General features: G+C 43.7%; 1 protein-coding gene across 3 annotated transcripts in view; it reads right to left on the reverse strand.

The window, feature by feature from the left end:
- The window catches only part of LOC115169663 (laminin subunit alpha-3), a 97,129-nt gene that overhangs the window by 53,841 nt on the left and 20,249 nt on the right, over positions 1–23,039 (reverse strand). For 2 of the 3 annotated variants that reach the window (XM_029725520.1, XM_029725519.1), the window contains exons 3-11: positions 14,066–14,183; positions 10,939–11,057; positions 10,641–10,811; positions 9,372–9,469; positions 8,446–8,561; positions 7,175–7,293; positions 6,230–6,320; positions 5,074–5,205; positions 1,913–1,963 (exon numbers count right to left, since the gene is read on the reverse strand). In XM_029725520.1, the coding sequence (XP_029581380.1) occupies positions 1,913–1,963; positions 5,074–5,205; positions 6,230–6,320; positions 7,175–7,293; positions 8,446–8,561; positions 9,372–9,469; positions 10,641–10,811; positions 10,939–11,057; positions 14,066–14,183 (1,015 nt within the window). The remainder of the gene's footprint in view (positions 1–1,912; positions 1,964–5,073; positions 5,206–6,229; positions 6,321–7,174; positions 7,294–8,445; positions 8,562–9,371; positions 9,470–10,640; positions 10,812–10,938; positions 11,058–14,065; positions 14,184–23,039) is intronic. The other variant, XM_029725521.1, reaches the window with a different exon arrangement.

A 23,039-nucleotide genomic window follows, 5' to 3' on the forward strand; every position in this document is an offset into this window, starting at 1 on the left:
CATGCCTAGATAATAAATAGTGAGTAGAAGCAGCGTAAAAAAAGGGGGTCAATGCAAATAGTCTGGTAGCCATTTGATTAGATGTTCAGCAGTCTTATGGCTTGGGGGTAGAAGCTGTTCAGGAGCCTTTTGGACCGAGTCAAGATGCTCCACTACTGCATGCCATGAGGTAGCAGAGCGAACAGTCTGTGACTAGGGAGCTGGAGTCTTTGGCAATTTTTATAGCATTCCTATGACATCACCTGGTATAGAAGTCCTGAATTGCAGGAAGCTTGGCCCCAGTGATGTACTGGGCCGTACACACTACCCACTTAGCTTAGTGATGAGCTTTGAAGGCACTATGGTGTTGAACGCTGAGCTGTAGTCAATAAACAGCATTCTAACGTAGGTGTTCCTTTTGTCCAGGTGGGAAAGGGTAGTGTGGAGTGCAATAGAGATTGTGTCATCTGTGGATCTGTTGGGGCGGTATGCGAATTGGAATGCGTCTAGGGTTTCTAGGATGATGGTGTTGATCTGAGCCATAACTAGCCTTTCAAAGCACTTCATGGCTAAAGATGTGAGTGCTACTGGTTCTAGACATTTAGGCAGGTTACCTTGGTGTTCTCTGGGACAGGGACTATGGTGATCTGCTTAAAACATGTTGGTATTATAGACTCGGTCAGGGAAAGGTTGAAAATGTCAGTGAAGACACTTGCCAGTTGGTCAGCACATGCACTTGAGTATATGTCCTGGTAATCTGTCTGTTGACCTGTTTAAAGGTCTTACTCACATCGGTTACGGATAGAGTGCTTCAGTGTTGCTTGCCTCGAAGCGCGCATAGAAGTCATTTAGCTCGTCTGGTAGGCTTGTATCACTGAGCAGCTTGCGGCTGCGCCTCCCTTTGTAGTCTGTAATAGTTTGCAAGCCCTGCCACATCTGACGAGCGTTAGACCCGGTGTAGTAGGATTCAATCTTAGTCCTGTATTGACGTTTTCCTTGTTTGATGGTTCATGGTAGGGCATAGAGGGAATTCTTATAAGCAACCGGGTTAGTGTCCCGCTCTTTGAAAGCGGCACCTCTACCCTTTAGCTCAGTGTGGATGCTGCCTGTAATCCATGGCTTCTGGTTGAGGTATGTACGTACGGTCTCTGTGGGGATGACGTCATCGATGCACTTATTGATGAAGCCGGTGACTGATGTGGTGTACTCATCAATGCCATCAGATGAATCCCGGAACATATTCCAGTATGTGCTTGCAAAACAGTCCTGTAGCTTAGCATCTGCTTCATCTGACCACTTCCATATTGAGAGGGTCACTGGTACTTCCTGCTTTAGTTTTTGCTTGTAGGCAGGAATCAAGAGGATAGAATTATGGTCAGATTTGCCAAATGGAGGGCGAGAGAGAGCTTTGCACGAGTCTCTGTGTGTGGAGTAAATGCGGCCAACAGTTTTTTTCCCTCTGGTTGCACGTGACATGCTGGTAGAAATGAGGAAAAACGGATTTCAGTTTTCCTGCATTAAAGTCCCCGTCCACTAAGAGCATCACCTCTGGGTGAGCCTTTTCTTGTTTGCTTATGACTTTATGCAGCTCGTAGTAGTTTGCAAGCCCTGCCACATCCGACGAGCGTCAGAGCCGGTGTAGTAGGATTCAATCTTAGCCCTGTATTGATGCTTTGCTTGTTTGATGGTTCGAGGGCACAGCGGGATTTCTTGTAAGCGTCCAGGTTACAGTCCCGCTCCTTGAAAGCGGCAGCTCTACCCTTTAGCTCAGTGCGGATGTTGCCTGTAATCCATGGCTTCTGGTTGTGGGTATGTGCGTACGGTCTTGGGCCTGTTCCGGTATGAGAAGTAAATCCTTTGCGTCCAACTGTTTGTAGATTACATTACACTGTGGTTAATTATAGCATCACGTACCCACTATAGCAGCACTTACCTACTATATGGCCTGCAGGAGATTTGGTGGTGGGCTGGTAGATTGGATATCCTGGTTACAAAGAAAAATGTATGATCAATTTCAACACCATGAATATCTTCAGTGTCGTGAGTGCATTGCTCTACTCCAGTAATGTTGCAATCTACACTACATGACCAAAAGTATGTGGACACCTGTTTGTCGAACATCTCATTCCAAAATCATGGGCATTAATATGTAGTTGATCCCCCCGTTGCTGCTATAATGGCCTCTTCTAGGAAGGCTTTCAAATAGATGTTGGAACATTGCGGGGACTTGCTTCCATTCAGCCATAAGAGTATTCGTGAGGTCGGGCACTGATGTTGGGCGATTAGACCTGGCTTGCAGTCGGCGTTCCAATTCATCCCCAAATGTCCTCGATTAGCTTGAGGTCAGGGCTCTGTGCAGGCCAGTCAAGTTCTTCCACACCGATCTCGACAAACCATTTCTGTATGGATCTAGCTTTGTGCACGGAGGCATTGTCATGCTGAAACAGGAAAGGGCCTTCCCCAAACTGTTACCACAAAGTTGGAAGCACAGAATCATCTAGAATGTCATTGTATGCTGTAGCATTAAGATTTCCCTTCACTGGAACTAAGGGGCCTAGGCCAAACCATGGAAAACAGCCCATGAGCATTATTCCTCCTCCACCAAACTTTACAGTTGACACTATGCCTAGCGGCAGGTAGCATTCTCCTGGTATCCGTCAAACCCATATTTGTCATTCATCTGCAAGATGGTGAAGCGTGATTAATCACTCCAGAGAACGCCTTTCCACTGAGTCCAATGGCGGAGTCTAAATGCGGCGAGCTTTATACCCCTCCAGCCGACGCTTGGCACTGTGCATTCTGATCTTAGACTTGTGTGTGGCTGCTCGGCCATGGAAACCCATTTCATTAAGCTCCGGACTAACAGTTATTTTGCTGACCTTGCTTCCAGAGGAAGTTTGGAACTCGGTAGTGAGTGTTGCAACCGAGGACAGACGCGCTTCAGTACTCGGCGGTCCTATTCTGTGAGCTTGTGTGGCCTACCACTTCGCAGCTGAGCCGTTTTTGATCTTAGACGTTTCCAAAAGAACAGCACTTACAGTTGACCGGGGCAGCTCTAGCAGGGCAGAAACTTGACGAATTGACTTGTTGGAAATGTGGAATCCTATGACGGTGCCACGTTGAAAGTCACTGAGCTCATCAGTAAGGCCATTCTACTGGCAATGTTTGTCTATGGAGATTGCATGGCGGTGTGCTCGACTGTATACACCTTTCAGCAACGGGTGTGGCTGAAATAGCCGAATCCACTAATTTGAAGGGGTGTCCACATACCTTTGTATATATAGTGTATATGTGGTACACAGAACAAGGTAAGAGCTAGTAAGAAATAAATTGCATCGAAAACCCCATGAAAAAGCATAAACGATGCAACATGATTGGAACCAGAGTGATTTTTCCCTAAAGCTGTCTTCATGAGCTTTAATTCAAAGACCAAAAAGAGAACCTCCAGGCAAATAGAGATGGCATCAATGGATAGCAGCCCACCCCAAACAAATAATAACCTTCATTACTTCCAGGGTGTTTAATAAGAAGCATGAACTGGCCTGGCGCACACCCAAAAGTTGGTAGAGGTGCTGACTAACTTCCAGGGTGTCTGTCTACATGTTTAGACTGCTTTTGGAGCGCTCCAAGAGATGAAAAAAAAAACGCTTTTAATAACCACATCCAGTAATAAATCTCTGTCCTGTATTAATAAAATGCCAACCCTAATTATTTATTCCACATTAAATCTTCTGTTTATATGACAACGTAAAGCTAACCAACCACCTGGGTACGATTATTCACTCATTACAGTTTCTATATAAAACCTCCGCATAAAGGTTGCCATTATAGGTTTAGTTAATGATTTGTGTCTTCCATCACTAAACCAACAGGACAATCAAGATAATATACAGACCCTTCCGTTTTTACTGTGGTTGGCATGATTCAAGTATTACATGGGGTTGAGTAGGGTGGATGTGGAATGAGGCCGGGAGTCAGGAAGACTTTTCTATGGGATTGGATTGTTCCTGAGAACACCAGTTAAACAGATTCCAGATTTAGAATCTCAGTAAACAGTGAGGAATAAGGACTGGCGCCTATGACGAAGAGGGCCCCTTGGAGATGAAAATGTCATCATTCAAATAGCAACTGTACAACATCTCTTACTCAAATGTGTCCCAATATGAAGTACTCCTATCATGGATCGTTTCAGAAAATAGACATTTTTGTGAGAGAGTTTGGCAGGCCTACTGTAATGTTGATCTATTCTCCTAAACGCATTGTGCGTGACACATGATGATTGCTGTGGCAAGTCGATGTGGAGACGCCCTAAAATAAGGGCTTGTCAGTCATTGCTCTTGGTCTGACACCAGAAGAAGGACGAGGAATGCTCTAAATACAGACTGTTGACACATGACCTTGTGCATCATCACGAACTGCCCCAATATCTAAAGGTATATAGTCAGAATATGTGACAACAACTCAACCTAAAGACAGACAAGGTTTTATGCAGCTGTGTGGTACGTGTCTGTGTTGACATGCTAAGGTGATGGTATGACAGAATGAGGTGAGCGTGGTAAAGGATTGATATTTCAATTTCTCTGAGGGTATGTTGTAGCAGTATTGCAGCTCCACAGAAAACATATCCTGCATACTTCTGGGCACGTTGGAGGAGCAATCTTGGCTAGTCTCTCTAAGTGTCTGAAACTCTGACAAGCACACAAAGGAAAACGACCCAAAACATTAAATAATTCAACATAAATTCTAACATGTTGTAATGAACAGCATATGTAGGAATGAGGTCAATTTGCATTCTTCAGATCCCAACTCTTCAATACACTCGTGGCTCTTACTATAGTAATGCTTCCCCTGAGGTAAAATGCAGGACTGGGTCCAGATGTACACCGAGCAAGAGCATGGCACCGTACCGCTTCTTACTTGTTATTCATTCATTTGTTTGTTCATTGTCTCACTGGTCAATTTATACATTTATTCCTTCCTTCATTCATTCATCCATCCATTCATTTCTCTGGGTACAGCAGATTTCCTATTCCAAATAATCGATTTATACAAGTAATATGTACATCATGTTAGAAATGAGGAAAGGTTACATACTGATGCACTGCGGGTAGCCGTAGTAACTGTCTGCACAGCGTTCACAGTTGTTTCCGGTGAATTCCGGCCGGCAGCGGCAACGTCCTGTCCCCATCTCACAACCAGCAGTAGTCCTGGCATCACACCTGCAGGCTGAAATCACACATGCACACGCGCACGCAAACAGAAATGTGCCCAGACACATACACAAACACACCAAAATACTGCTCTTGAGACATACGACAACAATCAAAGAAAATGATGATTGAACTAACCAGCTTTTACTGTCTGTGTTTTCCCAAGTCAACACCTTCCGCTGTTAAGTTTACTTCATTTAATTTGTAGCTTCTTTGGTCTCTCCAAAGCGCTGAGGGCAACCATTTTCATTTCATCCACACTCAAAGCACAAACACAACTGGCAGCTATTTACAGTGTGTTATTGTACAATCCAGGTGTGCAAAACTCTTAGAGATTTACCCAGAAAGACCAAATGTGATTTTGACATGTGTTGACTCAAGGGGTGTGAATACTTATGTAAATTAGATATTTCTGTATTACATTTTCAGTAAATTTGCACAAATTTCCAAAAACATGTTTTCACTTTGTCATTATGGGTTATTGTGTGTAGATGGTTGAACATTTTTTATATTTAATCCATTTTGAATTCAGGCTGTAACACAACAAAATGTGGAATAAGTCAAGGTGTATTCTACTTTCTGAAGGCACTGTATGTGGCGAGGAGGAACAACGACGTACCACGCTAGCAATGTAAACAAGTGTGGCGCCGAATTTAGCAACACTACAAGTGGCTAGAGCCAGTGGTTGGTGCCACTGTGTATACAAACGACACCGAAGTCTCTGGGGTCAAGTCTCTTTTCCATTTTGGTCTCACGTATTATCCATAGGTCAGAAAGCAAGCTACAGCAGCTCTTTACTAAACATTAGTACCCCAACTATTTGATAAACTGTACGACAAAGTGTTGCACATGTAGGCCTACAATTCTGCCAGTAACCGTACTGTTTGGTAATATATAACTAAAGGTGATATTTTCACATTATAAAAAATATATTGTCATCATTAGAAGGCACTTTAGGAACAAAGGAAGACACTAAGGCCATAGAGAAAGGAGAAACTGAGAAAAACAGTTTGAAGAAGAGAAGAAAAGGTCTAGCTCACGTGTGCATCCACTGTGAGACTGTGGAGCTGATCCATGGGGTCTGTAGAATCCATCAGCACAAAGCTCACAGTTCACTCCCGCTGTGTTGTGCTAGTGAGAGGGGAACACACAGAGAACAATGGAGGGACTGGGTCAGAGGGACACTATGTTTTGGTTGCCTGGTGGCCACTAAGGTTCCTCTCAAGCAAGAAGACAAACTGCAAAACGGGTGTTTTCTAAATCTATAGATAAATGTTTTTATCCGACACACCTTACTGTTGCTAATCCATCTGCTTGCAGTACCACCAGTATCTTATCCTCTTTCACACTGAGCATGCAGTGTAGAGAGATGGCTTTTTAACACGCTTCCTACAAGGGTATTTTAGTCCAAAAGGATAACAGGGCATCTCATAATTGGTGTTGAGGAAAAGTACTTTGTCTTGGGATATTTAGTCAAAATGAACTGGCTGACATCTTGTTTGATTTGGAACACATGCCAACCCCTGCACGGAGAGGGATATCTCTGCATGCCAACTGCACAAGGAGTTTAACACAGAAAATATCCACCATTTGTACGTTGACTTGGAACTGAAGTGTAATTTCCATTACAGACCTCCATGTCTGCTCCTAGATCTGGGTCATGTTTATTAGGGCACACCGTAGCGAAACGTTTTGCGATGGCAAACGAAAACAAGTGTTTCTTAATGGACAAGTTCAGGTAGTACCTCCTAGTTTCACTCCATTCGCTTCTGTTTTGTGCCTACTGAACACTACCCTTGTTCTTATTCTAGTGTAGGCATGCTCCCACATACATGCTATACATACCATACATAATGTCAAATTACAATGATTCATGTCACACATAACATCCTAAATGTAGATGATGAACAGTCTTGGTGCTTGTCTCTCTCTCACACAAACACACACACACACAAATCCGTTCGGACTTGTAACGGGCTTCATACCTGGCAGTTGATGCACACTCCTCCGCCGTCGTACCTGCCGAATGTGTCTAAACTTGCTCTCCTCTGCTCCACCTCTGGGTCGTAATAACACTCAGTGGCATGTGAATGGCACTGGCAGGCTGTGGGAGAAATCCCCGAAACAGTCAGCAAGTAAACACACACATGAAGCAGAGGCGCGCACACACACACAAACACAAAACAGACACACACACAGACACCACACACACACACACACACACACACACACACACAAGAAACAGAGACAGGTAAGAGCAAGTTCTGTATTTTATATCTTACAGTATATCTACTTACTATCCCTTCCCAAAGGAGAGTGGTGTGACTATAGTCACTAGAAAGGCTCTCAGTATTCAGTCAACCCTAACAGGACAGTACATCCTCTACTTCCTCCTCCTCAATCTGCCTCGTTAATGTTTCTGAATGGTCAGGGTGCATGTTCTAAGACGTGACTGCACTGATTGGATTACAGACTTCTCCACTCTTTCGATCTCTCTCTCTTGTTCTGCGGTTGTAGAGTTGCAGGCTCCAGTTTCAGCATCTCCGACTCTTGGCTCGGGAGGGAGAATCTTGTCAACAGGCCAGGGCAATTAGGAACCAGCTGGCATTGGAACTGACTGACTGAGTGGCTGTGTAGAGGACAGTAGTATTGGCGCTGGGCTAGCTACAGTAGACTGCATGCAGTGCAGTACATCACACACATACCACATGAGTAATTCTCTTAACAGTTTGCTTAGGCGCCTTCCTAGTTCCAACACCATATCAGGGCATTAAGCACCGAAGCTAATGTGGTAGAGGAGGTGGTGGGAGAACCGTAATGAAGACATTCTGTGGCTGTACTTTCTTAAGCAGTGTCATTGAAACACATTCATGACAAAGGAGAAAGCAGAGAACAGTTAAACCCTTTTCCAGGGTCACAACTTTCATGTCACCCCTCATTCGGAAATTGCATTTATGTCCCCCTCAGTTTTATCATTGGAATGTGATACAAAACGAGGCAAAGGTGTGCATTAGGACCATGCGGACGTCTCCCGAGCAGGCGGGTAGGCTGTTTGGAGTGTTCATCCGACTAGATAAAAAAAATTATAAAAAAATGATGTCCCCCCCTACTTCAAAAACCAAAGTTGCGCCCCTGCCCTTTTCACACTCTCATGCCAACCCCCGACCAAACTGTGCTTGGTTTGGAACACATTGGCACAAAGCAAAGAGAGGAAGGTGAGGGTGGCAAAGAGAGGAGGGTGGAGTGTGGTACTCACGTTGGCACTCGTTGGGACTGTCTGTCGTAGCAGCACGCCATGGCTTCTGATTGAACCCTGGACAGCAGCGGTCACATGACTCACCACAGGTGTTGTGTTCGCACTCGCACTGTAGCCTAAAGACAGGTGTAGAAAAGAAGAGACTGGGTTTCCTGCATCATTCTTTCATGTTTACGACTTTCAATTGAATAAAGGGAGTAGCCTACAGTATATCATCAATAAGAAGCATCTGGTGACTGTTCACTCAATTTTAGATGGACCTTGATGCAGGGTGTGAAACCGTAAAGTCCCTTCCAAAGTGAATGAAGCCACTATGGTTAGATCAATCATTCACTGTCAAACTACAGTATGATGTCATTGACCCTTATTGTTTTTCATTGCCCATAAAATACATCAACTCCATAAGGACATCATCTTGGCCTCTTGCCAATGGTTTACATCACAATCACAATCACTACTAATCAGGATATCTAAAACAACATGGTGCCTTTTACAATGGCAATGCCAGGAAACAAACAGATGAAGTCATTTCCTTTCTACCAAATCCAGAGCTATCTTTTCAACCTCAGACACAGATGCTATCACTGTGCTCTTAAGTTAAAACAACACTTTTTCCAGTTAACCTCATCCCCCATACGCTTTACAACCCGCTAACCACAGCACATCCATTCACCCCTGTAAATGACAAATAAACTACAGTAATAATTTGTCATACTGAACTACTCAATGAATCCTCTGTTTTTGTTTTGGGGAACTTTTATACACTTAATTAAGGCCCATGTCCAATAGGCTACAGTATGAATGAATGAAAGGTAACGGATTCAACTGTAAGTATAAACAACAACAGACAAGTATATGTTTCTGGAGAATGAAACAGTAAACAAAGAAGCAGGTAAAAACGAGTATGAAAGATGTAAACTACTCACCGATTGGGTTTTCCTTGGTTACGCCCCCCACACACCTCCGCGTGGCCGTGACAAACGCAGCGTCCCCCGACACTGATGTCTTTGATGCTGTAGTAATACTGTCAACAACGCAGAGGGGACAACACCGTCGGAACACTGTAGCAAGACCAACAACCATCTGCTCTATCCGATACACCACATATCAACCTCACCTAAACAAACCCAGACAGTCTGCCAACGCAGCTGAGGTGAGTTACATTGGGTTCTTTGGTTTTAGTCATAGCCAAGGCCACAGACGCTCACTAGCATAATTGAAGCTGGAGTTATACAGGTAGGCCTATCTTATACGGTATATCAACGGCAGGTAGCCTATCGGTTAACAGCGTTGGGCCAGTAACCGAAAGGTCGCTGGTTCGAATCCTCGAGCCGGCAAAGGTGGAAGAATCTGCAAGGCAGATAAACCTTAACAACAACTGTTCCCTGGGCGATGACGTGGATGTTGATTAAAGGCAGCCCCCTGTACCTCTCTGGTTCAGAGGGGTTGGGTTAAATGAGGAAGACACATTTTGGTTGAATGCATTCAGTAGTGCAACTGACTAGGTATCCCCTTCTCCACTGTTTCAGCCTCTGTCTGTCAGCCCAGCTTCTACAGGACCCTAGAGTCTCTCTTGTGGGGCACTGCTCTTAGAGCATAAACATGTTGGTTTTGATTCATATACACCCTAACTGGTGAACAGCGTTCCTGTATGGGTTCTGTGCTGCACTTCACAATGGCCTCATACTGTACACACTTGCTCTAAAAACGTGTGTGTGTGTGTGTGTGTGTGTGTGTGTGTGTGTGTGTGCGCCTGTCTGTCTGCGCGTGTCGTCCCACACTGGGCTGTGTTACTGAAGCGTGTTCCTGCAGCACCCGGGGAGCTGTCTGGACCAGTCTTCACATTCTCTCTCTGTGTGTAGAGGGAATTACCCAGGTGAAGACTGGACAGACACCTCTGGCAGGGAGCCCCGACCAGGAGGAAGGAATGTGCAGCGAGAGAGAAATCAGGTCAGTGTGTTTGTGTCAGCAGAAAGGTGCTGATAGGGGCTACATCTTGTCACATTGGGCAATGAGGCAGAAGGTAGGCTCAACATAACAGGTTGGTGTGAGACCATGTCATTGTGGGTTTGTGCTCTGCTGATGATGCATTCCTTGTTACCCCTGAGGGGGTTGGTAAAATTGAAGTAAATTGAATTAAACTGATCTGAACTGTAATGAAATGAAGTGAATTGGGTGCCTTTTGTGTGACTCACCCTGCGTGTGACAGTGGGGTCCCTCTGGGCCTTGGAGATGAGGTGCCCCAACAGAGTGCTGGTCCTGAGGAAGTGCAGGCGGATGTTGGTGGCCTTGGTGAAATCTCTCAGCACTGGAGAATAGGTGAAGTTCTTAGAGCCCGGGCGACCGTTGACCAGGGACACCACAATCTGGACAACAACAACATTACTCAGACACAAATATCCCCATCACTCTTTAGAAGTAGTCGTCTTTTGGCACATTTTACAGGATTCAACATTGTGACAATCTTATGTTCCCATTCAGTGAGTTTCTCACCTCTCCATTCTCCAATGGAACGATCTTTGAGTACTCTGTGGTGCAGATCTGGTCATCATCTCGGACTACGCGTCCATTTGGTTCTTTGCCAAACCTCTCAATGCACTCCCTTTTAGAATCTGAAAAGAACAAACAGAGTGACATGTCAACCACTATCATCTCTTTATAAGGGGCCAACTGTAAAGCTATGTTTCTAAGAGACTTCCTCAAAATTCTTCTGATTATTTCCATTACTGTAGCCCCCTGGCCCTTTGTAGCGCTCTGGTGCGGCAGTACATTCCAATGCTTCATCAATGTCTTGGTGTCCTCTTTTACCCTGTTCACATGTCTCACTAAATCAAAATTTGAACCTGTGTCCTATCGATGCCTGTGGCTACAGAGGCGTCTCCCAACCTTGCTGTCATGGTAAGTACAGTAACCTCTTTTCAAATCAGATTTGGCAAAACAATTGTTTAAGCATCCTTTACAAGCTTCTACTGACTGCTGATTTCCACATGTGGATACTAGGTTATCTGAGCTATTCCCACCCTGTCCACTGATAAGACAATCTGATCTCCTTTATCGACAAGACAGCAACAACTCGGTGTGGAAACTGCATGACAACCTCAAGCATAATATACACTACCGTTCAAAAGTTTGGGGTCACTTAGAAATGTCCTTGTTTTCCATGAAAACATACGAGATGAGTTGCAAAATTAATAGGAAATATAGTCAAGACTTGAACAAGGTAATGATAAATAATAATTTTTTATTGAAATAATAATTGTGTCCTTCAAACTTTGCTTTCGTCAAAGAATCCTCCATTTGCAGAAATTACAGCCTTGCAGACTTTTGGCATTCTAGTTGTCAATTTGTTGAGTTATTCTGAAGAGATTTCACCCCATGCTTCCTGAAGCACCTCCCACAAGTTGGATTGGGTTGATGGGCACTTCTTACGTACCATACGGTCAAGCTGCTCCCACAACAGCTCAATAGGGTTGAGATCCGGTGACTGTGCTGGCCACTCCATTATAGACAGAATACCAGCTGACTGCTTCTTCCCTAAATAGTTCTTGCATAGTTTGGAGCTGTGCTTTGGGTCATTGTCCTGTTGTAGGAGGAAATTGGCTCCAGTTAAGCGCCGTCCAGAGGGTATGGCATGGCGTTGCAAAATTGAGTGATAGCCTTCCTTCTTCAAGATCCCTTTTACCCTGTACAAATCTCCCACTTTACCACCACCAAAGCACCCCCAGACCATCACCTTGCCTCCAACATGCTTGACAGATGGCGTCAAGCACTCCTCCAGCATCTTTTCATTTTTTCTGCGTCTCACAAATGTTCTTCTTTGTGATCCAAACCCCTCAAACTTAGATTTGTCTGTCCATAACACTTTTTTCCAATCTTCCTCTGTCCAGTGTCTGTGTTCTTTTGCCCATCTTAATCTTTTCTTTTTATTGGCCAGTCTGAGATATGGATTTTTCTTTGCAACTCTACCTAGAAGGCCAGCATCCCGGAGTCGCCTCTTCACTGTTGACGTTGAGACTGGTGTTTTGCGGGTACTATTAAATGAAGCTGCCAGTTGAGGACTTGTGAGGCGTCTGTTTTCTCAAACACTCTAATGTACTTGTCCTCTTGCTCAGTTGTGCACTGGGGCCTCCCACTCCTCTTTCTTTTCTGGTTAGAGACAGTTTGCGCTGTTCTGTGAAGGAAGTAGTACACAGCGCTGTACGAGATCTTCAGTTTCTTGCCAATTTCTCGCATGGAATAGCCCTCATTTCTCAGAACAAGAATAGATTGACGAGTTTCAGAAGAAAGTACTTTGTTTCTGGCCATTTTGAGCCTGTAATCGAACCCACAAATGCTGATGCTCCAGATGCTCAACTAGTCTTAAGAAGGCCAGTTTTATTGTCTCTTAAATCAGGACAGTTTTCAGCTGTGCTAACATAATTGCAAAAGGGTGTTCTAATGATCGATTAGCCTTTTAAAATGATAAACTTGGATTAGCTAACACAACGTGCCATTGGAACACAGGAGTGATGGTTGGTGATAATGGGCCTCTGTACACCTATGTAGATATTCCATAAAAAATCAGCCTTTTCCAGCTACTATAGTTATTTACTACATTAACAATGTATACACTGTATTTCTGATCAATTTTATGTTATTTTAATGGACAAAAAAGTGTGCTTTTCTTTCAAAAACAAGGACATTTGTAAGTGACCCCCAACTTTTGATTGGTAGTGTATAATAAATGCAATCCGGTTTATTCCTCTTTGACATTGAGCAGTATTACAAACCACTGACTGAGTTATACCATATTCATGTGTTTCATATTGCTGGTTATAAACAGAAAAGCCAGAAAAGCGCACACACTCTCTGAGGGCTCCAAGGGTTTTGTCTGTTGGAAGGCCTATTCTCGGAAAAGTAAAAAATATCGGTGCCATTTGTTTGAAAATAAATATACCAAGAATCAAAGACCATAAAATATTGAGAGCTAGGAATGTATACATTTTCCAGAGAGAGAGAGAGAGAGATCAAGAGAGAGAGAGAGATCAAGAGAGAGAGAGATCAAGAGAGAGAGCGAGAGAGAGCGAGAGAGCGAGAGAGAGATTAAGGAGAAGAAGACAAAGAAAAGCATAAAATGAAATTAAAGAAGGAGATATAAGGCACAGCTGTTTCTGCTGGAAAGGTGCCTCACAGGGACGGAGCATGTCTTCACTTTAAGAGCAGGCTGGTGAGCTTGTGTATGGGGAGGTACAGTATATTGGAGAGGGCAGGCCTACTGACTGGATCATAAGTCACTTATAAACCAAGCTCTTTGCACTTATGGTAAGTACTAGGATTACAGTTCTGGAGAACAGCACATTTTTCATTGGACTTCACAAATCCTTTCCACTTCGAAGGTATTTCATCACAATCTATAATGTTTGTCAATTCCCTCTAGGTTGCATTAAGCAGCAACACAATCTCAACATGTCCTGGACGACAGGTCATCTCATTGGTTCAATAACTTATATCAACACAGTTTTCAACTGTTTCCACAGTTTTCAAGTCCTGCAAAAGCTGACTACCAGACCCAACCAAGAGCCTTGAGAAGCACCAGCATAGCAGACACGTATGAATGGGAAAATAAAACAGTAATACTTACGAGCAAAGTACTGCCATGGAGCATAGGTTTTCCCATGGTCCAGGGAGCGCTCCAGGACCCATAGGTCAGGTCGAGGGGCGTTGGCAAACTTGATGAGGATGTAGGCCACATGGAAGAGCTGAAAACAATATTAGCACAAAGAGCAGAGCAGTGTTAAACAGAGGGCTACAAGCAACCATATTGTTAATGGATTCTGGCATTAGAAGTGGTTGGTTCAAAACGCTGTGGTTTCCTGGGCCTTGGTCCACCAACACCAGCTCAGACTTGGCAGAAGGCTGAGCCTCAGCCACAGACAATACTCCGTTTCCTTTTACGTGAAGGCCGGAGCACAATCACGTCAACAACAATAATCTACTCTACTGTACCTCCGGCAAAAATACAAAATGCAACAATGGATATTGGCGGGAACTGGAACGTGCTGTCGTACACATCAATCCAGAGCATCCCAAACATGCTCAATGGGTGACATGTCTGGTGAGTATGCAGGCCATGGAAGAACTGGGATATGTTCAGCTTCCAGGAATTCTGTACAGATCCTTGCGACATGGGACCGTGCATTATCATAATGAAACATGAGGTGACGGCTGCGGATGAATGACACGACAACAGGCCTCAGGATCTCGTCATGGTATCTCTGTGTATTCAAATTGCCATTGACAAAATGCAATTGTGTTCATTGTCCGTAGCTTATGCCTGCCCATACCATAACCCCACCGCCACCATGGGGCACTCCGTTTACAACATTGACATCAGCAAACTGCTCACCCACATGACACCATACACTCTGTCTGCCATCTGCCCAGTACAGTTCAAACCCGGGATTCATCCGTGAAGAGCACACTTCTCTAGCATGCCAGTGGCCATCAAAGGTGAGCATTTGCCCACTGAAGTCGGTTACGACGCCAAACTGCAGTCAGGTCAAGACCCTGTTGAGGATGACGAGCATGCAGATGGGCTTCCGAGATGGTTTATGACCGTTTTTTTGTGCAGAAATTCTTTGGTTGTGGAAACCCAGTTTCATCAGCTGTCCAGGTGGCTGGTCTCAGACAATCCCATAGGTAAAGAATCCGGATGTGGAGGTCCTGGGCTCGCGTGGTTACACGTGGTCTATGGTTGTGAGGCCGTTGGAAATACTGCCAAATTCTCTAAAATGACGTTGGATGCGGCTTATGGTAGAGAAATGAACATTAAATCCTCTGGCAACAGTTCTGGTGGACATTCCTGCAGTCAGCATGCCAATTGCATGCTCCCTCAAAACTTGAGACATCTGTGGCATTGTGTTGTGTAACAAAACTGCACATTTTAGAGTGGCCTTTTATTGTCCCCAGCACAAGGTGCACCTGTGTAATGATCATGCTGTTTAATCAGCTTCTTTATATGCCACACCTGTCAGGTGGATGGATCATCTTGGCAAAGGCAAAATGCTCACTAACAGGGATGTAAACAAATTTGTACACAACATTTGAGAGAAATAAGCTTTTTGTGCGTATGAAACATTTCTGGGATATTCTATTTTAGCTCATGAAAAATGGCACCAACACTTTACATGTTGCGTTGATATTTTTGTTCAGTGTAGTATGGTACAGTAAAATACAACAGTCGCATATTACCAAGGCTCAACAAGACCTGTGTGGAGTGGATGAAACTGCTGCAGGTGCTTCTAAAACACCCACCCTTCCGGCCCTCCGAAACGATATCTCTACCATCAGACAACACAGGCTACACAAGAGCACCTGATGATGAACATGACTTATCCTTCCCCCAGTGTACACTACCCTATCTCTAAGGCCCTCATGGCTATGTTTCCACACTCAATGTTCCTATCTCGCCATCATCATCAGAGCTCAAGAGCGGGTTGCTTCAGTTCGATTGAATAGAATTAGAAGCTGCTTTTTTCAACAGTCAAAGCTGTCTTTGTGGTGGATGACATTGCCTTTGCCCAGTTTGGAATTAGAACTTACGACATCAGACCACACGGCACGTGACAACCGCAGTGTAAACAAACACACCTGACCACCCCCACCCCCACTTCTGTGATTAGTTAAATGTAATGTCAAAATTTAGATTTCTGCCGAAATAGGCATACCCAAATGTAATTATTTATCATGAGAGGGCCATAAACATTACCTAGCAATGCTTACACTGCCAGAAAGATTAAAATATCACTTTTCTGTAAAAAAATTGTTAGGCATTGCTAAGGTGTAGTCACTTTTGAGGACACAAGCTGAAGTACACAGTACAAATTATATTCCACCGAGTCGTGGCTGAACGACAACACGGATAATATAGAGCTGGCGGGATTTTCCATGCACCGGCAGAACAGAGTCTGGTAAGATGAGGGGTGGGGGTGTGTCTATTTGTCAATAACAACTGGTGCGCGATGTCTAATATTAAAGACATTTTGAGGTATTGCTCGCCTTAGTAGATAGAGTACCTTAAGATGAGCTATAGACCACACTATCTACCAAGAGAGTTCTCATCTGTACTATTCGTAGCCGTCTATTTACAACCACAGACCGATGTTGGCACTTAGGCTGCACTCAACCAACTCTATAAGGCCATAAGCAAACAAGAAAATGCTCATCCAGAAACGGCGCTCCTAGTGGCCAGGCACTTTAATGCAGGCAAACTTACCTAATTTCTACAAGCATGTCACATGTGCAACCAGAGGAGAAAAAAAAACTCTAGACCACCTTAACTCCACACACAGAGATGCATACAAAGCTCTCCCCCACCCTCCATTTGGCAAATCTGATCATTCTATCCTCATGATTCCTGCTTACAAGCAAAAACTAAAGCAGGAAGTACCAGTGACTCGCTCAATATGGAAGTGGTCAGATGACGCGGATGCTACACTACAGGACTGTTTTGCTAGCACAGACTGGAATATGTTCCGGGATTCATCCAATGGCATTGAGGAGAATACCACCTCAGTCACCAGCTTCATCAATAAGTGCATTGACGACGTCGTCCCCACAGTGACCGTACGTACATATCCCAACCAGAAGCCATGGATTACAGGCAACATCCGCATTGAGCTAAAGGCTAGAGCTGCCGCTTTCAAGGAAGGGACACTAATCCGGACGCTTATAAGAAATCCCGCTATGCCCTCAGACAAATCATAAAAACAAGCAAAGCGTCAATACAGGATAAATATTGAATCCTGCTACACCGGCTCTGACGCTGGTCGGATGAGGCAGGGCTTGAAAACTATTACGGACTACAAAGGGATACCCAGACGCCAGCTGCCCAGTGACGCGAATCTACCAGATGAGCTAAATGCCTTTTATGCTTGCTTCGAGGCAAGCAACACTGAAGCATGCACGAGAGCACCAGCTGTTCTGGACGACTGTGTGATAACGCTCTCGGTAGCCAATGTGAGCAAGACCTCAACATTCACAAAGCCGCGGGGCCAGATGGATTACCAGGACCTGTACTCAAAGCATGCGCGGACCAACTGGCAAGTGTCTTCACTAACATTTTCAACCTCTCCCTGACCGAGTCTGTAATACCTACAAGTTCAAGCAGACCACCATAGTCCCTGTGCCCAGGGAAGCGAAGGTAACCTGCCTAGATGATTACCGCCCCGTAGCACTCACATCGATAGCCATGAAGTGCTTTGAAAGGCTGGTCATGGCTCACATCAACAGCCTTCTCCTGGATGCCCTAGACCCACTCCAATTCGCATACCGCCACAACAGATCCACAGATGACGGAATCTCAATCGCACTTCACACTGCCCTTTCCCATCTGGACAAAAGGAACACCTACGTTAGAATGCTGTTCATTGACTACAGCTCAGCGTTCAACACCATAGTGCCCACAAAGCTCATCACTAAGCTAAGGACCCTGGGACTAAACACCTCCCTCTGCAACTGGACTTTCTGACGGACCGCCTCCTGGTGGTAAGGGTATGCAACAACACGTCTGCCACTCTGATCCTCAACACTGGGGCCCCTCAGGGGTGTGTACCCACGACTGTGTGGCCAAACACGACTCCAACACCATCATTAAGTTTGCTGATGACACAACAGTGGTAGGCCTGATCGCCGACAACGATGAGACAGCCTATAGGGAGGAGGTCAGAGACCTGGCAGTGTGATGCCAGGACAACAACCTCTCCTTCAATGTGAGCATGACAAAGGAGCTGATTGTGGACTACAGGAAAAGCTGGCGGAACAGGCCCCCATTAACATCGACGGGGCTGTAGTGGAGCGGGTCGAGAGTTTCAAGTTCCTTGGTGTCCACATCAGCAACGAACAATCATGGTCCAAACACACCAAGACAGTCGTGAAGAGGGCATGACAACACATTTTTCCCCTCAGGAGACTGAAAAGATTTGGCATGGGTCCCCAGATCCTCAAAAGGTTCTACAGCAGCACCATCAAGAGCATCCTGACCGGTTGCATCACCGCCTGGTATGGAAACTGCTGGGCATCTGACCGTAAGGCGCTACAGAGTGTAGTGCGTACAGCCCAGTACATCACTGGGTCCAAGCTTCCTGCGATCCAGGACCTATACAATAGGCAGTGTCAGAGGAAAGCCCAAAAAATTGTCAGAGACACTAGTCACCCAAGTCATGGCAAGCGGTACCAGAGAGTCAAGTCTAGGACCACCAAAAGGCTCCTTAACAGCTTCTATCCGCAAGCCTTAAGACTGCTGAACAATTAATCAAATGGCCACCGGACTATTTACATTGACCCCCCCTCCATTTGTTTTGTACACTGCTGCTACTCGCTGTTTATTATCTATGCATCGTCACTTCACCCTTACCTACATGTACAAATTACCTTAACTAACCTGTACCCCCGCACATCGACTCGGTACCGGTACCCCTTGTACATAGCCTCGTTATTTTTTTGTTATTGTGTTACTTTTTATTATTTTTTACTTACGTTTATTTGGTAAATATTTTATTAACTGTTCTTGAACTGCACTTTAAGGGCTTGTAAGTAAGCCCCCGCACATTGACTATGTACTGGCACCCCCTGTATATTTTGTTATTTTTTACTGCTCCTCTTTAATTACTTGTTACTTTTATCTCTAATTCTTATCCATATTTTTTAAACTGCACTGTCGTTTAGGGGCTCGTAAGTAAGCATTTCACTGTAAGGTCTACACTTGTATTCGGCGCATGTGACAAATTAAATGTGATTTGATATGCCATATTGTAAGCGGAGCTGTGAGGTTCACAGCCAGGGAAGTTTGTCCTTTGTCTGGATAGGCCAGAAAATGTGATGTGTCGCTCCCTATGCAAATGGTGTGTTATATTTCCCATACTGCATGTCAGATAATAGGTGAGAATGGCATGTGAAGCGGGACTACCAGAGCCGTCACGGAGTGCACAATAATTGAAGTTGTGCCATTCACAGAGCCCTCGGTACACAAAAACGTTGGTCGGAACCGGTCCAGAACCGCTCAAAGTCCCCTAAATAGGTGACTTAATTTTAAGGCTTTAAGCTGAAATTATTTCCAAAAGATTTTATTATTGGCAGAGATCCTAAAGCATGAGTGAGAAACGGAAAAGAGTATGCAAACATTAGCTTTACATACTGCATGAAAACTATCTAAATATTTACAAAAAAAGGTCCTGCTTTAAAACTGGCTGCCTTTTGTAGATGTAGCCCATGTTTTTTATGGCAGTCCCTAACATTTTTTTTTTACCCTCAGACAGTCGATAACTCTTTACATTAATTGTATGGGTTGGGAGTTTGTTGGCCACCCTCAGAGTCTCAATATATTTTACTGTCACTTTCATCTTACTATTTTTTCCTCTTTCCTTTGGAGAGAGCGCCCACAAACTGTGAACTGTACACCAGAAAGAAACCTAGAAATATTGGCCATTGATAACTTGAATAACTTACTGGAAACCAAGTTGTAAAGTATAAATTTACTAGTACATAAGAATCAAGTGCTTAGATAATCAGAGTAAGCTGAACCAGAATGGAATTAGGATGTCTTTTCCATTGATGCTTATGAACGGAGGATCCTGGCGAGTTAGCTTTATGCTAGCTAAATTATATTCCTGTCTTGATGAATAACAAAAGTGTAAATAATATTTACGATCTAAAACCAGTCAGGATATTGACATAAGCATGTATGCTATAAAACTGATGATGTAGCGCCGGTCATTTTATTTTGGAACGTTTTGCATATTTTGCATTTGCTATCGCTACCTCCTACCATTTCTTTGTAGGAGAGTGATTGAACAGTAATGGCGCTCGGCTGGTTTTGCAACATAATCTGTAAGTCATTTTGAGACCTCTATATGTAAAAAAAAAAAAGTTATTACAGAACAGTTACTGAGACTGTTGCTGATAAAAGTAAGAGATTGAATAATTGATTATTCTGTACAGACTTTTTTGTACCCCACTTTCAATTCCATGGCACCAGCGCCACCTTCTACAAACTACTTTGCTCATCACCTACAACTTCTACAATCATCATTGTCGCCTCATCTCTATAGAGGGATATTTGACTGGTACATTGTGGTAGGAACTGGACTGATAATTGAGTGCACTCAATTATTTTTATTGGCTATCCAGTTTCTTATTTGTTTTGATTAGGGATGCATGATATATCGGTGAACATATCAGAATCAGCTAATATTAGCTAAAAATGTCAACATCGGTATCGGCCAATGTCTAGTTTAACGCTGATGTGCAAAACCGATGTCAAAGCTGACGTGCATACATATATAACGTAGGTACATGACGTAATGACGCCACTTAAATGTTGCGCTACACATGCAACACAGCATTCCTAACCTAGCCCACAATGTCTGCTGTGTGGATCGAGCAGTCAACAAGTCGAGCAGTCATTTGAAAGAGTAAGAAAATGTCAGCGAGACAACTCAAAGTCGAAATCCATTAAAGTCAAGATAATGGAATTCATTGCCCTTGATAATGAACCGTTCTCTGTCGTGGGTGATGTTGGCTTTCACCGACTGGTTGAGCACCGGTACACACTACCAAGTGCGCTATTTTTCAGATGTTGCCCTACCGGAGTTACACAGTAGTGGCGTCAGTGCTATTAGCTTCACGACATACATACTATGGAATGCCGTTTGGGTCTTTGCGTGTCAAAAAAGATACAGTAGCACTGTCAAATCTTTACAAAAAAGTTTGCAAACAAGCAAACACCGGCCACGAACAGTGTGTTTTCAATACCGCATCGGTAATAAAGCATAATTTGTTCGACCGCAACTTCTGGGGTAGCTAGCTTTAGCTTGGTACCTAGCTAGCACCAATATAACCGGCCTGAAAACAATGACCAGTAAAAACTACAGTCATTTTCATTCTTCTTAGCAATGATTTAGGAATCCTTGTGAGTAAGTATTAGCTAGGTTTCCACTAGTTGTTCTACTTTTGAAATTGAACTTCATTTGATGAAAAATAAATAGCTAGCCAGTTACTTAACCCTGTTGCCCAAAGCTAACGTTATAAGCAGCCAGCTAGCTTCATCTGGCTAGTGAAGCTCGACAAATCCGGGTTATGTATTGTGAAGGTAGCCACAATAAGGATTGGGCACAATAGCGGAATTTGCGTATTGCCATCAAAATATACGTTTGTCATTGACAGTGATCAAATTAATACAAATAGTAGAATTATGACATACCTTTATTTTGAAGGCCAACCGCAAAGTCCACTGTTGTGGCTAATCCTTATTGTGGCTAGCTTCACATAGATGGGTCCGACCACCATTAATCAAATAAGAACTGTCTTATAAATGAGGGTTTAGATGATGACACCTATCTATATCGTTAGCTAGCTACTGAAACAGATTGTCGTTTTGCTATGTTTTTGGGGAAGAACATTGTTTGCATCCATGAGCTAGCTAGCTTTTTTTATGACCAGCACTGTAGGTGCGCGAGACAACTTTACCATCATCATAGCATATGTATCAACGAATCGTTGTGACATATGAAATACGAGTGATAGCGTAATCAATGTGTAATAACTACGTAAAAAAAATATGAACGCGTTGAATTATTATTAGACATGCAGTCATATTCAGGTTCTTATTGGTCAACAAGCTTAATTGACACATTTTTTTACACACAAAGACCCAAACGGAGAAATCCTGGTTGAGAATGAAACGACTGAACAAATGAACAGCAAAACAGCACAGCAAGTAAGTGAAAGAAATAGGTTTTGATTATGTTTTACTGGTAATGGGGACATACATAAATGCCACAAAATAACTTTTTGGTCAGTGGTGTGTGTGTGTGTGAGTGTAACCTTTATTTAACTAGGCAAGTCAGTTAAGAGCAAATTATTATTTACAATGAAGGCCTACCCAGGCCAAACCTGGACGACGCTGGGACATTTGTGCACCGCCCTATGGGACTCCCAATCACGGCCGGATGTGATACAGCCTGGATTCGAACCAGGGACTGTAGTGACGCCTCTTGCACTGAGATGCAGTGCCTTAGACCGCTGCGTTCATGTGTGTATGTTAACTATACAAGAATGCTTAAAAGGCAGCAAAATGTTTTTATGTCGGTTATCGGTATCAGTATTGGGTTTTTTTTGTCAAGGAAAATATTGGATATCGGTATCGGCCAAAAATGTAATATCGGTGCATCACTAGTTTTGATTACTGTATTGGACAAAATGGTGTTGTTGTGAATGAATGTTCATTGCGGTTGTGATACTCGGTTGTTGTGCATTGATTGGAAAAAAGTTTATCTATTTCCACAATAGATAAAATTTCAAACGTATATCACGGAGTCCTTGCAGTGTCCTTCCTTGAGCAGATATTGAATGTATGTCCTTGCCTTATTAGATAACATTGCTTTAGATACCAGTCTCCTTTCAAACGTAAATATACTGTACGCACATCGAACATAGTAACTCTAAAGTAGTTCTTACAGTGTGTTACACAGAGTTGAAAAGGATAAAGGCAGGTCCACACTAGTCAAGGTTCCTTTCGAGCCTTCAAAACCCCAGCAGGCTTTTGTGATTGGCATTCA

Source organism: Salmo trutta, chromosome 31, assembly GCF_901001165.1.
Source record: "Salmo trutta chromosome 31, fSalTru1.1, whole genome shotgun sequence".
Taxonomy (NCBI): domain Eukaryota; kingdom Metazoa; phylum Chordata; class Actinopteri; order Salmoniformes; family Salmonidae; genus Salmo; species Salmo trutta.